This window comes from Aquarana catesbeiana, linkage group LG01, assembly GCF_042186555.1.
Source record: "Aquarana catesbeiana isolate 2022-GZ linkage group LG01, ASM4218655v1, whole genome shotgun sequence".
Lineage (NCBI taxonomy): Eukaryota > Metazoa > Chordata > Amphibia > Anura > Ranidae > Aquarana > Aquarana catesbeiana.
The window spans coordinates 170,450,161-170,462,630 of NC_133324.1; the positions used below are offsets into that span (position 1 = coordinate 170,450,161).

The window sequence follows — 12,470 nt, forward strand, 5'->3', positions numbered from 1 at the left end:
TACAGAATGAACTGCACTTCTGAAATCCACAGGAGTACAGCCAAACAAGCTTTGTCTGTAATTCTCTTTTAATAGAACAAAGGGGACCAAATAAGAGAACTGATAGTTAGGGTTTACATATGCTTTAAACATTTAGAAAAATAGAAATACTGCTAACAAAGCTAAAATATAGAAGGCCTTATGAATATAAAACCACCCCATACTCAGTCCCCATAGCCATTAAAGAGGACGTTCTAACGTTATCTGATTTTTCACCTTTAAAAATATATATAAAGCTCTATGTCACACCAGGATTATTTTATTAAAGCTGAACTCTGGGATGAGCAAATATTGCTGAAATACAAGTGTGTATTCTTACTTGAATATTGTATAAAACAGTTTTTGTACATCCTTATTACAATGAATGAAATCATACATCAGGGATATGCAATTAGCGGACCTCCAGCTGTTGCAAAACTCCCATCATGCCTCTGCCTCTGGGTGTCATGAACAGCTGGAGGTCCGTTAATTGCATATCCCTGTCATACATCAATATGTATACTGTAGCCTTAGACCGTGAAAAAGCAAGACCCCAAAGAGGTTCTCACAAGTTCAAATACAGCAATCCTGATAGCAATCGTGATACTCTGGTATACTGACGCTCCCCGGCGCGTTTCCAGTATCATGCTTCATCAGGGGCAAAAGTAAGCCGAATTTTACAAAAATAAATGTGTCAAAACATAAATTGACAATAGAGGAATGTATTTATTCTTTTACTCTATTGTCCATTTATGTTATTTTATTTTTTTACGCAAGATGCGTTGGGCTGCATCAATATACCACAATAAAAGAGTTGCTGTATTTGAAGTTATGAGAACCTCTGTGGGGTGCTCCCTTTTTTATGGTCTAAGCCTACAGTATATATTGATGTGTGGTTTTATTCATTGTGATAAAGACGTAATAAACTGTTTTTATACAAATTGTTTGCTTTTGGATTTTATTTGGTGTCATTATAGTCCCACAGATTCATGATACCTTTTGTTGGATAGAAAATTTTGGGATGTTGGCACCTGAATGACCTCCCATCACACCTGCTACCATTTGCCATTTGTTAGTTTAATCTTGGTGTGCTTTGTGTATTTTGTCCAGATCTGTGCAGAAATCAAATGTGAAACTTTGCCTGTGCAACAACCTCATGTAATGAAGACCAGTCACTGCTGCTATCTCTTCTTCTGCAGGATGACTGGTCTTTCAGCAGGCCGCCTGTATCTGCTGGGCCCCTCCTTTCTGCACAGGCTATGCACATAGTTGCCAACATTGAAAAAAAATTTTTTTTTTGGCTGTAGGCGGAGTATTGTTTTAATTAGGGGGTGGGGCATGCATTTGTGGGTGTGACAAAGGGGAAAAGCAAACATGCGGCGCGCGAAGTGCAGCGAAAAATGGGCGTGGTTTACGTGAAATAGTGGGTGTGTCTTAAATGGATGAGGCTCAAAGGTGTGTGGTTAGAGTCTGAGATGAATGAGGGATAGAGAGGGAAAGGGGGGAGAGGGATGGAGGGACAGCAGCCCTAGATCCTACACAACAATGGAAATATGTGTATTCTAGAAAGTTTAACAATCAGCAGATAAAGATACTCCAAACACCTGGTGTTAGCACTTCAAACATCCCGGCACCATGGTTGTTATGGTGTCAGGATGATTGAAGTGCATTATTTCTATTATTACATTGTAATATAAAATGAAATCATTCAACTTACCATAATGCTGAATCAGTGGGATCCCTGAGCGTGTCATCTGCCACGTTGCCTGCCACCAGCCGTCCGTCCTTGCGTCAGATGTCCCAGCAGAGTTCGTCCTTGCATCAGGTGCCCCCAGCAGAGTCCGTCCTTGCATCAGGTGCCCCCAGCGGAGCCCCCCTTACATCAGATGTCCCCAGCGGAGCCCCCCCTCACACAAGGAGTCCCCAGCGGAGCCCCCCTCACACCAGGAGTTCCCAGCGGAGCCCCCTCACACCAGGAGTCCCCAGCGGAGCCCCCCTCACATCAGGAGTCCCCAGGGGAGCCCCCCTCACATCAGGAGTCCCCAGCAGAGCCCCCTCACACCAGGAGTCCCCATTGGAGCCCCCTCACATCAGGAGTCCCCAGCGGAGCCCCTCCTCACATCAGGAGTCCCCAGCGTGGCCCCCCTCACATCAGGAGTCCCCAGTGGAGCCCCCTCACATCAGGAGCCCCCAGCGGAGCCCCCCTCACATCAGGTGTCCCCAGTGGAGCCCCCCTCACATCAGGTGTCCCCAGATTCCCCCAACGGTGCGTCCCCCCTACCTCAGGTGTCCTAGTAGGAGGATACTGTCTCCCTCCGCCGGCCACATGGCTAGAACCCCCACCCCTTTCCATAACAGACTGGCAGTGGGGCGGGGGGTAGGCGGGGCGAGGTGGAGCGGGGCAGAGGGTGGGCGGCGACGCAGGAGCTCCATCTAGCTCCCCCAGCCATCTTCCTGGTCTTCTTAAAAATGGCGGCCAGCGGAGACAATGTCTCCACCGGCCGTGGACCTCTAGCGGCGGCAAAAATCCGCGAAGAACCGGATTTCTCTGGACATTTACCAGGAAACAACAAAATCGGGAATGGAGTCTAAATCCCGGGAATGTCCCGGGAAATCCGGGACAGTTGGTAACTATGTATGTACAGCAAATTGATGATGTCACTGCTGCTTTTACAAGGTAATATCTAGGTTCGTACATGCTAATGGTGCACAAAAAGAGGATTTATATCCTCTGTGGCTATTAAATGATGTATTTAAAATTAAAGTTCAGCTTTAAGTGTTCTCCTAAACTAAACTATAGCAGTGCCATTGCACACTTCACAGAGGAGTAGCCTGGGTGTGGTTATTCAACTACATTATTTGTAAGCATCACAAAAATATATATGAGAAGATATAACAAAACACAGCAAAAGAGAAAAAAATGTCATCTTAAATAGCTCTGATAGAACTGTACAAATTACAGATGCTTCTCAGTAAAGCCCTTGGATTCAAATCAATAAACAGATGCATTCTGGGTAAAATTCTGTAAGTGAAATGTATGCGTTGTGTGATATATTCTTACCTGACGGGAGCACTTTGTGTCTCTGAGTGCTTTAAGACTTCCGTTCCAGTGCAGAAGCTGGAAAACGATCATAAGTTCCTAGAACAAAGAGAACTTATCAGCACATTTATCTATATTTTAGAACAGGATTATTCACTTAGGTTACATTTGTTAAGTTGCCCATAGATAGATAGAATTTCAAACTGGTATTCTTGAGAAAATTCTTATGCAAATTCTCATTCAAAAGCTTTTGTTTGCTTTTAACATTTGATTTTGGAATGAATGGACTTTACCGAACGAAAACCACATACACTGTTAAAAAATTGTTCGTTCAAGAAAACAAACATCAATTTCACACACTAAGGCCCCTTTCACACTGGCTATTGCCGGCAGTGTTGATCAATTTATTCTGATGGCAGAGAAGTCTCCCTGCAGTCAGAATAGATCAGCGGGGAGGTCTCCCCCATCCACCACCACCCTTGTGGATGGGAAAATTGAGTAATTCTTATTTTTTGTTCAACCCGCTGAAAAATAAAAGACTTGTGTATGGGCTGCCTTACACAAACCTCTCCCCAGAATGACAATGCTGCTGTCCAAAGGTGTCTGCTTTACCACTTTATCCAGAATGCAGACACCCTAAGACAGGGAGTGTGCTACTGGATTGAACATCAGGTGAAATAAAGGGAAAAAAGACTAGGCTAGTTCACATCACATGCGTTCCAGTGCTTTTCTTTTCTTCATCCAAAATGCATAAAAAATGGGGTTACAATCAATGGCATAGTTCACACCAGTGCTTGCAGTTCCAGTGCATTCCAGTTTCAGAAAAAAAGCCCTGCTAATGGGACTCCTTATACACTTTACAGATATACTGTAGGTGTGATGTGATGCTGTGTGTAGATGACAGGTATTCTTTAGCCTCTTTATAAGCAGAAACTTGCCTGATAAAAGGTATTTTTGTGTTTTACAATGTATGTAATTACAATGCTTCTCTGTACATTACACATAATGCAATATTTAATTCAATATAATCAGTGGTGTCTCCAGCTTTCATATTTAGGGGGGGGCACATGGGGGGACAGGGACAAAAGTAGGGGGGGCAACTATAAAATGCAATTATATATATCCTGGGGCCCTTCACTTCTGTTTCGGGGGGCTTTATTACGACCCCAGAAGGGGACCCTTTCACATGTTCTGCAGTGAGCCCCCTTCATACTGTATTGGTGCCCCCAGGTTGGCAGAAACCAAGAGATATGTCACCAGCACACCAGGAAAATATAAGGGTCCAAAGTAATGGGAGAACTACCAGGGTTGCACTTGTGAGCAGGCCCTGGTGTTCTGCCACTGTGGGGTTCCCTAGGCTCCTCTTGCTGTCCTGCCCCTGCTATTGACAGCACTGGTCTGGCATCTGTCTCCTTGGCAGTGGCGGCAGTCTATTAGGACCTAGTGCTGGTGACATTATGGGTACATGCAGGGAAAGGCTGGCACTATTGGTTGTAGATATCTGAGCACCCAGCTGGTCACCTAGCAGCAGTAATGCTGTATAACCTTCTCTGTTGACATGCCTAATGGGATGTGATCCTGGTGATGCTCCTATCACATACAGTATCTCACAAAAGTGAGTACACCTCTCACATTTTTGTAAATATTTTATTATATCTTTTCAGGTGACAACACTGAAGAAATTACACTTTGCTACAATGTAAAGTAGTGAGTGTACAGCTTGTATAACAGTGTACATTTGCTGTCCCCTCAAAAGAACTCAACACATAGCCATTAATGTCTAAACCGCTGGCAACAAGAGTACACCCCTAAGTGAAAATGTCCAAATTGGGCCCAAAGTGTCAATATTTTGTGTGGCCACCATTATTTTCCAGCACTGCCTTAACACTCTTGGACAGGGAGTTCACCAGAGCTTCACAGGTTGCCACTGGAGTTCTCTTCCACTACATGACGACAACACGGAGCTGGTGGGTGTTAGAGACCTTGCACTCTTCCAACTTCCATTTGAGGATGCCCCACAGATACTCAATAGAGTTTAGGTCTGGAGACATGCTTGGCCAGTCCATCACCTTTACCCTCAGCTTCTTTAGCAAGGCAGTGGTCGTCTTGGAGGTGTGTTTGGGGTTGTTATGTTGAAATACTGCCCCGTGGCCCAGTCTCCGAAGGGAGGGGATCATGCTCTGCTTCAGTATGTCACAGTACACGTTGGCATTCATGATTCGCTGAATGAACTGCATTCATGCAGCCCCAGACCATGACACTCCCACCACCATGCTTGACTGTAGGCAAGACTGTGACCGAACGTCCCACACTCCGCTTGAGTGCTTCCCCTGTCTCTGCAACTGGTGTCTGGGGATAGAGGTTCACCATCTCCTGTCCATGGAATCCAGAAGATGCTATTGGTGCTGGGCAGAGCACAGTGAAGTTTGGCCCTGATACCAGCTCTTCTGCTGGAGGCTCATCAGGCTGTTCCTCCTCAGCAGAAAAGTCCATCAAATGCCCTGTCTCTGCAACTGGTGTCTGGGGATAGAGGTTCACCATCTCCTGTCCGTGGAACCCAGAAGATGCTATCGGTGCTGGGCAGAGGTTAGCAGAGCTCTGCCCTGTTGTCAGCACTTCAGCTTTGGGGATGGCAATCTCCAGATTTTCCACTGCCGATTCTCTGGCATGCTGCTGGACAGGCACATTCCTCCATCCAAGATCATCCCATGCAGAAACAGGATCATCAAGGTCAGTCAGCACTTGCTGCATTCGCCATAAGACCTCCGCCTCCATAGCTGCGGGGGCAGGTTGGCAAAGCACACTGTTACTCTGCCACATTTGCAACTCTTCAGCAAGGATTTCAAAGTTGTCAACTGGTATTTCCTCATAGTCCCAGGTAAAGGGAGCCCAGCCCTGGCGCTGAGCAGAGTCTAGCAGCCGTCTGTAGGCGATCTCCAGCTCCCATTCTTGAGTGGCCAGAAACCAGAAACTCTATTTCTTCCAGTGCCCAGTGCACTTCCGAGATGTTCAGTAGCCGTTCTCTGTAATCCATGATTTCGTCCAATCACCACTCCAAATCACTCTCAAAGTTAGGGTCCCCTGTCAGCTTCACATACAACAATCCCAGGCCGCCGTAGCCAAAGCCTTCTGTTGGGCTGTCATCGGCTATCCAAGGGTATGCTTGAGATACATGCCACCGGAGGGCTCTGTAGCTCTCATCCAGCCGCATCTCTGCCCAGACCAGCCTGCTGGTTCCTTGTGCGGTTTTGTGCGGTTTTTCTCCCAAAAACAGCACCCGCAATCCATACTGCGACCAGTACCTTTCCTCGATGGAGGGGAGAACTTTTCCCTGGTGTCGCTGCTCATAGACTAACGCTTCCTTCCAGAGTTCGCATCGAATAGAATCAAACCATCCCAGCAGGACCTGCTCTGATACTGGTCCTCTGTGCTGTATCTGCATCTCTCGCAACCTCCTTCTGAATTCCTTTTCCATGGCGGCTGGTATCTGTACCTCTCCTCTCCTGCTATCCGGACCTTGGATCCAGGTGGAAGTTTGGATGTCCCAGACTGCAGGAAGCGTCCCGCTGCTTGCCACCAATGTCATGGAATGTCCCACACTCCGCTTGAGTGCTTCCGTCATATACCGCTTCCTCCCAGTCTGAATATAGATATCAAATATTCCAACCGCTTCCAAGCACAAAACAAGATGAGACTTGCTTAGCTGCTAACATGGACTGTTTTATTTGAGATGACACACAAATATATATACAGCAGGCTTACAATAAAACTGTATCTGGAACCTAATTAACATGAGCTAATTATCTAATCATTGACCCAGACTAGGTGACTCAGAGATATGACCTTTGAGGGTAAGACTTTACGTCTCCTAGCTCACTGACTATTCAATACACATTACCATAAACATCAACACAGGGTTAATTATCACAAACAACAATGGGTGGAATACTCTTAGAAGCTGTGGTAAGCCAGACTAAACTCATTTACATTAGACAGGTGGCATATACAGGGTTTCCAGAGTCTGTGTGTCTTGGGGGGATATGGACCTGAATCCAAAGTAACACCACCTCAAGGGTCCCCAGGCATACAGCTCACAGAGCGCACGCTCCCCAAATGCCAGGGCCCATAATCGGTAGGCAAGAGGCTGGCATTCAGTCCACTCCAAAAGCCTCTGTCCCGGGTGAGTCTGTCACAAAGACAAACTTGCCTTTGCACTCCTCACCTGATTGCCGCCACAAACACTTGACACCATCTGAACCAAATAAGTTTATCTTGGTCTCATCAGACCACAGGACATGGTTCCAGTAATCCATTTCCTTAGTCTGCTTGTCTTCAGCAAACTGTTTGCAGGCTTTTTTGTGCATCATCTTTAGAAGAGGCTTCCTTCTGGGATGACAGTCATGCAGACCATTTTGATGCAGTGTGCGGCATATAGTCTGTGCAATGACAGGCTGACCCCCTCACCCCTTCAATCTCTGCAGCAATGCTGGCAGCACTCATAAGTCTAAGTTTCCCAAAGACAACCTCTGGATATGACGGATATGATGCTGAGCATGTGCATTAAACTTCTTTGGTCGACCATGGCAAGGCCTGTTCTGAGTGGAACCTGTCCTGCTAAACCACTGAATGGTTTTGGCCACCGTGCTGCAGCTCAGTTTCAGGGTCTTGGCAATCTTCTTATAGCCTAGGCCCTAGGCCATCTTTATGTAGAGCAACAATTCTTTTTTTCAGATCCTCAGAGAGTTCTTTGCCATGAGGTGCCATGTTGAACTTCCAGTGACCAGTATGAGAGAGTGAGAGTGATAACACCAAATTTAACACACCTGCTCCCCATTCACACCTGACACCTTGTAACACTAATGAGTCACATGACACCGGGGAGGGAAAATGGCTAATTGGGCCCAATTTGGACATTTTTTTTGCGTACTCATTTTTGTTGCCAGCGGTTTCGACGTTAATGGCTGTTTGTTGAGTTATTTTGAGGGGACAGCAAATTTACACTGTTATACAAGCTACAGACTCACTACTTTACATTGTGGCAAAGTGTCATTTCTTCAGTGTTGTCACATGAAAAGATATAATAAAATATTTACAAAAATGTGAGGGGTGTACTCACTTTTGTGAGAAACTGTATCTATCTACAGTGTGTGTGTATATATATATATATATATATATATATATATATATATATATCAACTGTTTGTTCAGCAGCCATGTGGGCTCCATGTCTGTAAGGTGTGGGCTTTGATCAATAAAAATCACTATGATATTTAACATTAGATTTTACTAGGAGCATCAGCTGGATTGCATCCCAATCAGCATATCAGAGAAGGCTTCACTGCTGCTAAGCAACCTGCAGGGAGCTCAACTGTCTAAAACCAAAAGAAATGGGTTTGGGTGTGATTGAAATCCCACCTGCCCGATCCCGCCAGGAAGCCGACACTGCACACGGCTAATCAGAGGCAGTGAGACATTTCCTGATCTGTTCAGCTGCGGAACGGGAAATGTCTCACTGCCTGTGAGTAGCTGTGTGCAGTGTTGGCTTCCTGGTGGGATTGGTCACGTGGGGGTTTGAACACACCTGAGCCCATTTTTAACAACCAATTGTACTGACCCTCTTCTGCATGAGCCCATCAGCCCCATAAAGTAACCAGCACTGGGTCCTAATGTGCTGCTGCCCCTGCCATGGAGACAGGGACCAGGGATGTCAATAGTCGGGACAGGACAGCAACTCTGGTAGTTCCGCCACTGGTCCACAGTGGGAGGATTCCCCCATCCACCTGGAATGTGTAGATGGGGGAATTGAATCTTTTTTTTATCATTCAACCCAAGAGTTGAGTGAAAGAATGTATGGGCTGCCTATGTGCTAAGGCCAGCCATAGACAGTTTAAATCTTGGCTGGTTCAGCAGGAACTGGCTGAGATTTGAATTATTAATGGGCAGGCTGAATGTACCAAGTTGATCGATCAACTTGGGTACAAACAGCCTGCCGGATACTCTTATGATTATCGCTAGCAGTTGCTATAGCTACTAGTGATAATCACTGTTTTTTGGGAGAACACAATTGCTTGGCAGGAGGGGTTCCCCTGTCAGCACTGTCTGTGTTGATCGGGGAATCCTGCAATCTGTGGTTGCAGGAAAGAAATTTGTACCATCTATTACCTGCCTAACTGGAACTGAAAGTTTGTGAAGGTCATGGAAGAACAGGGGGGGGGACAGATGGGGGAGAGAAGGGAGAGGGATAGAGATAGGGACAGTTCAGTGATCACAGTGTACTGCAGTGCACACTCACCCACGTGTCCAGGCTGGAAGCAGGCATCATTGACACACAGAGGAATCTGCAGCTGCTGATTTTCATATTTCTCGCCCACACATCCCTTCTCCTCAGATAAAACTGCACATCAGGGATAATCTGGGCGGGACTGGAAGACACAGGAGGAACAGAGGTGAGAGGAGCTGTATTCCTCTGTGCTCTCCTGTCCGTGAGGGGAGTGAGGAGGGGTGGGTGTGTTCACTGGGCTGTGTAAGAGTGTCATAGACACTCGGCTAAACCTGCAGTCACCTCACCAGTTTCAGAATTTACAGGCTGATTCTCCTGTCCTACGGATGGGAGAAATCAGTCTGTTTTCTTCACCGTCCCTGAGATAATGGGAGGCTTGCCCCCCCCCACAGTGCTGGTGGAGTCCTTCCTGCAACTGCCTCTCCCCACTGCCAATGAGGATGCAGGGGGACGGAGCAGATCGGGCGGTCGTGGCTATGCGAGCACTGCTCACATTATGCATTACACAGTGTCAGTGAGCAGAGGGAGGGGGAGAAATCCCCCTTAGGAGCTGTCAGGGATGCTCTGCCTCTCAAGAGAGCCTGTGTCAACTCGGCGGCTGCCTCAGCAAGATGCGGGACACCCGCAGCTACATATACAAATTGTGTTTTAAGTGGGAGGGGCACAGTATAATTTTGGGGGGTCATGGCCCCCTGTGGCCCCCCTAGTGATGCCACTGGATATAATAGTTACTCTTACACATTCACAGTGATGGATCACTATTTTCAAACACAAACACAACCAATCCGTGCTTCAAATTCTCAAACTAGCTGGCAGAGCATACAAAATTCAGCTAAATTTGATTTCTGCAAGTCCCAGCTTATAGAGGGTTACAGAACATAAACCTTGCTCAAAATTTGGACAATCTGTATTTATTTGTACATGAATACATATACGGGAAATGTTCTGCAAAGTGCAAATATATGACTGCTTCTCTATTGATTATGAATGTAGCATAAAGAAGCACATTTTTATAGCACTGTTTAGTAATCCACTGTGATGTTAAATGTCACCTCCCACTGTGCTCATTTCAATACAGCTCTCCCATGGGGATTTGCAATTGAAGTAATAGATTTAATTCTTCTGTGCATGTTAAATAGACTAACAAAAGTGTGCCCTTTTCAAAACAGGTAGTATTGGGGGTATATAATGAACAATTTTCCTCTGGCTGTCCAGGGCTAAATCACCTGGAACCCACCCACTACCATCTGCTGTCAATCATAGGCAAAGCAGACCTGATGAGGAACTAGTCTCAGAGTTCCCCATCAGCCTCCACCCACCAACAGGTGTTGCAGCCATTATTTTAAGTTGTTGGGTGGGTGCAGCCTGATGGTTAACTCTGAGACTAGTTTCTTATCAGGTTTGATTTGCCTGTGATTGACAGCAGATGGTAGTGGGTGGGTTCCAGGTGATTCAGCCCTGGGTAGCCAGAGGAAAATAAGAAAAATAACACGCAGGGCTGAGGAGTGCAAAATTCGCAAAGTGCAGGGATTAGGAGTGCATGCCACATCAGGAGTGCAAAACGCACAATGCACAAGGGTCAGGACACAGAGTGCAGGGGTCAGGAGTGTATAATGCACAAAGTCTGAAATAGTAAAAACCCTATATCACCAACAGTTAAAAAGTGCTTGTATTACTCCCAAACACAAAATCTGTGACTTGTGTCCAAATTCATCCAATAGAATGGTGGTGTTCTCAAGCGTGCTGCCCTAGTGCACTCCAAGTGCCCTCCAACTTCTCCCACACTCACCAGATAGTATTAGCTCCTTGTTTTGTCAAGTGAGTTAACATCCCCCAAGAATCTGCTTCAGGGTTTTTTCATGTGTACCGCAACGGAGGTAAACCGATAAATGGACAGAGAGAAGAGAGAGAGAGAGAGCCATAGTGAAGTAATGTTTATTGAATATAAAGAATAAAAGCCAATGCACTTACATCAATGTACATATAGAGTGCCTGTATCAGGAAACATGAAATCCACAGAGTGGATATGACATCACAGGAAGTTCCCGCCCTTGCTTTAGGGAATAATACAAGCACTAAGAACTTTACTGTATTGGACTTTTATGCAGTAATAACAATGTTAGACTGTTTTTATATATTGCTTGGTTTGCACTTTGAGTCTTACTGTTGGTGACATAGCGCTGCACCTCCTTTGGAGTTTTTTACTATTTCAGGCTTCAGAATGCTTCAGAACTTTGTGGCAGCAGCTGGGTCTATTCATATATATACAATTTTGTAGCGCAGGTGTGTATTCATATTTTATAATGCACAAAGAACAGGGATCAGGAGTACAAAATGCACAGTGAATGGGTCAGGAGTCCAGAATGCAGAGTTCTGGTGCCAGGATCTTCCCCAAGTATGGACCCCTCCTCCCAAGTACAGCTCCCACTAGTAGAGATCCCCCCCCCCAGATCAGTTTCCACCTAGTACAGATCCCTCTCTTAATATAGTTTCTCCCAATACAGATCTACCTCCAATATGGATTCCCCAGTACAGGTCTTCTGCTCCACTACAGATCTCCCCAAGTACAAATCCCCCAGTACAGATCTTCTCACCTCTTTATTAGTACAGCTTCTCCAGCACAGATTCCCCCTCCCCCTTAGTACAGTTCCACTCTTAGTATAGCTTCTTCCCAGTACAGATCTCTATATCCTCCTCCCCCAACAGTATAGGTCTCTTTCTCAGGTACAGATCTCCCCCTTTCAGTAAAGATCTTCCTCCCCGTAGTACAGTTCTCCCAGTATTGTTCCCCCTTTAGTATGCTCCACCCCAGTACATATCTCCTCCTTCAGTACAGATCTTTCCCATTCATTAAACACACTCACCAGTTGAACAAGGCACTTCCCAGTGGGGAGAGTCCTCCCTTAACTGTGTCTCATATAACCAGAGCAGAGGAGAAGGTAAGGAAGTCTTCCCTCCCTCTGAACTGCAGCTGCCTATGTATAGAACAGTGGCAGCCCGTCCATTAGGGGCGCCCGAGTGCCGCCCCCTCTCTCTATCTATGGCCGCCGTGGCCACCTTTCAGGGCACCGGGCGCATGAATTACAGCGGCAGGGTTTTATTTTAAGCACCTGATTAGAGCCAGAGGCTCTG

At 46.1% G+C, this 12,470-nt stretch overlaps 1 protein-coding gene across 1 annotated transcript in view; it reads right to left on the reverse strand.

Moving 5' to 3' along the window:
• LIX1 (limb and CNS expressed 1) overlaps window positions 1–12,470 on the reverse strand; it is a 265,464-nt gene that overhangs the window by 28,568 nt on the left and 224,426 nt on the right. The window contains exon 5 of the mRNA XM_073624559.1: window positions 3,080–3,157. Coding sequence (XP_073480660.1) covers window positions 3,080–3,157 — 78 coding nt within the window. The remainder of the gene's footprint in view (window positions 1–3,079; window positions 3,158–12,470) is intronic.